This window comes from Branchiostoma belcheri, unplaced genomic scaffold (genome assembly GCF_001625305.1).
Source record: "Branchiostoma belcheri isolate BF01 breed outbred unplaced genomic scaffold, Haploidv18h27 scaffold57, whole genome shotgun sequence".
NCBI lineage: Eukaryota > Metazoa > Chordata > Leptocardii > Amphioxiformes > Branchiostomatidae > Branchiostoma > Branchiostoma belcheri.
The window spans coordinates 803,022-808,137 of NW_017804209.1; the positions used below are offsets into that span (position 1 = coordinate 803,022).

The 5,116-nt window shown below is 42.5% G+C and overlaps 1 protein-coding gene across 1 annotated transcript in view; it reads left to right on the plus strand.

Annotated features, from left to right (window-relative positions):
* Positions 1-2,966: 2,966 nt before the first annotated feature.
* Positions 2,967-5,116, plus strand: part of LOC109481637 — a 5,515-nt gene continuing 3,365 nt past the window's right edge. Inside the window, exons 1-3 of the mRNA XM_019784216.1 lie at positions 2,967-3,791; positions 4,059-4,138; positions 4,859-4,965. Of these exons, the coding sequence (XP_019639775.1) occupies positions 3,084-3,791; positions 4,059-4,138; positions 4,859-4,965 (895 nt within the window). The 5' untranslated portion in view covers positions 2,967-3,083. The remainder of the gene's footprint in view (positions 3,792-4,058; positions 4,139-4,858; positions 4,966-5,116) is intronic.

The following is a 5,116-nucleotide window of genomic DNA, read 5'->3' on the forward strand; positions in this document are numbered from 1 at the left end:
ATATAGGAGAAATACTAACTAGTATCATGAAGGTTGAACAAATGAATAAACACACAGAGTAATATTTTATTGGCATGGTGAATAATAGACTCTTCATTTCCATTCCTTCACATTTTCTTCTTGTCCTTTGGAATGGATTTTGGCATTCTGTGACATAAGTATCGTTTTCCAATATTTTTTTTTCAATTCACGGCATATATTTGCTCATTTTTCAGCTACTTTGTACGATTTACAGTATGGTCGAAAACTTTGTTTTGGGAAACGAACGGACATTCATGCGCGCGCGGATGTCATCCATATAATCAAATCAGCATGAGTGGCAACCAATAAACACGCCTGTTTCACTCAGCGGCAATGTGACGTTTGGACTTTTCTTCTTTTCAAACGGTGGCGAGATTTTTTCAACGACAGTCGTAGCTAAGCCGGTCGCACTTTGTGCATAACTGGATTTTCGCGGACGTTTGTGTAAAAACAGGCAGGTTGAATGAATGTTTAGACGAGTCAAGTAGCGTGTTTATGCTTGTAGCGCCACCTCCTTCCGCACGGAAAGGCTAAGAGGTTTGTATCGACGTTAGAAACAAACTACAAATAGCCCTTTTTGGTCGCCCACTGGAAGCAGTCTTGTTGGAGCGCGAAACCTTCTCTCAGGGGCAAAAACTCCCTAGCCAGCAAAATCGTCCCTCGCGGACGTATATTACTCACGTCGCTCACAGAAAAAATAACGCCGACGCCCAACGCTAGAAATGATCATAATTCAATTAGAATTTACAAAAAGGAATTCTCCTGTGTCTCTCGGTCAGATCCGTGAATAGTTTCATCGGTCTCTTAGTCAGGTTAGGAGGAGCAACACAGTCAGTGACAAATCGGTGTGTCCTTGTGGATAGATCTTTTGGAAGCGTACGCGTACTCCAACTAAATCTACTCTCCAAGCAGAGGTTGATGGTGGAAGATCGTTTGCTTTTTATATATGGTCTGTTTTATTTTGTCTCTAACACCACCAAATCAAATTGGCCAGTCTGTAACCATTTCCCCACCCAAGTTGGTAGAGGTAGAGACAAAAAAACCCGGACCATATATAAAAAAACAAACGATCTTCCACCATCAACCTCTGCTTGGAGAGTAAACTAAATCTACCCATAAAGATAGGTTTACTTTCGTCGTTCCCACCGTTTTGTGAATGGAATCGTCCGGAACTATGGAAACCCCCTGAGTACCAAACACCTGAGTCTACGTGACATAAAAGGCGCGGCCGCGCCTGTGGACTTCCTCTTTCGCTGGTGCCAGTCGCGAGGTAAGGCCGTTAGTGCTTCCTATAGCTGGGTATAACGTAAAGGTTATACACAGGCGAAGCTGCTTTCCTTCACTTTTAGCGCAGATCCGACAAGACTGAGGTGTTAGCCCGGTATCCAATAAATAAATAAATAAAGTCTATCGTGGTTGGGGCATAGTAGTTGGGGCAGGCTGTGTCTTCGGGGCTCTAATAGTTTCCCCCGCCCAGTACAACAGGCTGCCCGGTAGAAGTGTTACGCTAATAGAGTAGCCTCCACCGGGCCTTTCTACGGGAATACGGATCGTAGAATTCGGCAAAAAAAAAGACTAAAATTGGCCAAGGGAGTCCGGCCGCGGGAAGGTAGTTTCTTTCCCTCCTGCGCGGCCAGTCAAACCTACAAGGCGGCCAAACTCCCTTGGCAAATATTCTCTTATAGCCAGCGTAGTTAGTCTGGTAGAGACTCACTGCACGAAAACTTAGATTTACCGATACCTGTATAGTTGTGTAATGTTTACTTTGTTTTTTTTAATAAACACTTTACAATGGTAGTAAATGGTCAAGTAGGTAATACCGGACTTAAAAAAGGGGTTGTAAAGGAAACTACTGCAATTGACCTTTATTTACTTCCATTGTAAAGCCAGATACTGTGTACATAGTACCTGAGTTTACAACCTTTGGTAAATCCAACTTTTCGTTATACTAACAGAGTTGGCACGCCGTGGAGTTGATTTGCCCCATCACGAATCAAGCGGGGAAGCAGGCGGGGAAGAGCTCGAACCTGCAGCCCCGAGAAAAACCCGCCCCAACCACGATAAGACTGGATACCAGGCTAAACAGGTATGTGCGTACGTGACTGACAATGTGCACTGATCCAGAACGAGTCACTTCAACTGTACCTGTAACTGTACGTGTACACACCGCGACCGGGGCGGTAAACTAGTAACGAAAAGGTTTTGATGGTTCAGGTTCGAGTTCACATTTTTCAAATCTGTTGGAAAATGGCATTAACGGCTAAAAAGGTGTAAGACGTGGTGTGTTTGAGGTGAAAATTGAGGCTTATTTCCGTGTATCCTTCCGCCTTAAGTGCGGTGCTTTGATTTCCGTGTATCCTTCCGCCTTAAGTGCGGTGCTTTGATTTCCGTGTATCCTTCCGCCTTAAGTGTGGTGCTTTGGTTTGACCCAGATGCAAATTTACCTTTCATGACTTCTGTGGGTGCTGTCGCTATGCCTCGCGAGACGGGCTCTTTTGAAAATTCTATTATTGAACTTGTAGCTATAGAACAATCCTTCATTTCCAGACACAATGATTTTGCTTCAGGAGTATTTTCTGAAAGAGACAGGCGCTAGAGTTTAGGGTGTGCATAATCGAATTGTGTGCCCCCTATTCTGTTGTGAATAAAAATTTAATATATAAGGCACGCTGTTGTTCACTGATAGTTTCTGAGGTGGACAGTATGGAACAGTGAGAACTATTTGTTATTTTTTATATAATTACAGCTTTACTGTTGAGTAAACAGACGTCATCATCATGGCCCCCGCATATCAGGATCGCAGTTACCTCGTGCCTACGTAATAAGCCAACCTCGTTAACTGCACTAATCTGTCATTTAGAAGGCGTAAAGGATAAACCTTAAGAATAGTCGTGTTAAGTGCCTTTCCCAAGGACACAACGTCTAGCTAGGTGTGCATGGGGGGGGGGGCACACACGCCAGCTTTTAATATAGAACGGTAATGAATTTATCTTAAGGGCCCCGATAGACCATAGCTACTAACTCCGAGTTCTTTACCATAGTCGTCAAGAGAAACCGCCAACATGACAAGCACAAGCACTAAGTTGTCTACAGTGGTGGAAGAATTTGGGGAAATCGACATCTTCTTTAAAGGTGGTTTTGATCTGTACTATGTAGAGAAGGAATACGCACGTAAGCTGATTCACGCTATAAGTAGTCAGAATGTAGTCATGGAGTGTGAAGCGTTAAAAAGTCTCGGAGATCTGTACCTGCGCAAAGCAAAGGCGAAGAATAAGGCAGAGAACTTCCACAAGGCTTGCTCGCTGTATAGAGAACTCTTACGATATTACACTAGTCGTGAGAAAAAGCAAGTTGTACAACATCGCATCAAATATGCAGAGAAATGCACGAAACTGATCCATGAACAAGAGATTGTAGAAGCACGTGCTACAGATTCAGGCAATACGATATTGGCTGTAGCTATGACCCTACATGAAGTGGAAAAGAAGATCATGTTAAAAGGACGAGGTGCGGTCTCCATGATTGAAGGTTATACAGACACCTTAGTGCAAGCAATCGTGGAACGAAATAAACGCCTACAAATGGAGTCGTTGAAGGGTCTTGGAGATGTGTACCTAGAGAAGGGAAGAGCTGGCAAGGACGAGGCAATGTTCATGGAATCAGCTGGTCTGTACCGAGCGGCGCTGGACCGATGTGAAGATTCAGATTGCAGAGAAACTCTGGAGCACCGCATCAAGTACATGGAGACAGTCAAGGAAAAAGAACACAAGGTTAGGAAGTGCAACTATATGACACAAAATTCTATAAGACTTATAGAATTTTGTGTCATATATGCATATCACATTTTAGCGTGTTGTACAGATATGTGGGGCCTTCTTATTCGAGTGTTAAAGAGCTGTTCTTTTCTAAATGCATGTACAGTATATTAAACTGACGGTTGGAATTGTAGGCTTTAAATCCCTCTTTACCTGATATGCTAGTGCAGTGTTGTTCTTTAAATATACTAAGTTTGCATCTTCATTATATCCTCCTCTAAGAAGGCCGAGAAACGCCTAGAAACGGGACCGAAGAACAAGCTTGGAAACAGCAGTGAAGAGACACAGGACGTCACTGACAGGTTTGTGTGATGTTCACGTTGGTATGCACAGACAAATAAACTTAGATAAATACCATGCGAGGCGAGCATGTAGAATTGTATTGGGTAAGAACTACGTCAGCTATGATGCAGCCCTAGGCCAGCTGTCCCTTACCTCTCTGTACCAGAGACGAGTCCTACTCTGTAAGAAGTTTGCAGTGTCTTTATCAAGATCCCCTACTTTCTCCAGTTGGTTACCGCCTACACGTGCAATTGTACATGGCAGAGAACTCAGGTCCAAAAATCAAATCAGTCAATTTAGCTGCAGAACATCGAGATTTTAAGAACAGTACTTTACCTTTCATTGTAAAGTTACTAAATGATAGTTGACATGTTCATTGTGTAAGTCATGGTTGTATTGAATCGTTATAGCTGATTTTATATTGTTTAACATTGTTGTATTGAATCGTTATAGCTGATTTTATATTGTTTAACATTGTTGTATTGAATCGTTATAGCTGATTTTATATTGTTTAACATTGTTGTATTGAATCGTTATAGCTGATTTTATTTTGTTTAAATGTAAACAATAACCACAATTCAGCCGAAGGGCTGCTATGGTATCGTATTTGTATTTGTGTGGAAATAAATAAATAAACCAGTCATAAAATAATACCCAGTCTTGTTAGGTGTACATTTTATATCTCACTGCCTGTATTGATTAAGGTTACACCATACCGATAGTGTCTTCTTTTTCCACAGTACGTACCAAGACCAGTTACAGGAGGGCTGCAGGGCCCTGCAGACAGGGGACCTGGACAAGTCAGAAGGACACTTTGCAGCTGCGCTCAGGGCCGTTCATTTCAAAGGTGAGTACCAGCGTTTCAGTGACGTCACTTCTGCTAATTTAGTGAAGCTAATATATTTTAAAAAACACGATAATAGTAACGGTTGTGGGTTTGTGTACGACACACTGGGATAATCTCCAAGCAGATTCGGTGGGGCAAGGGGACTTATATT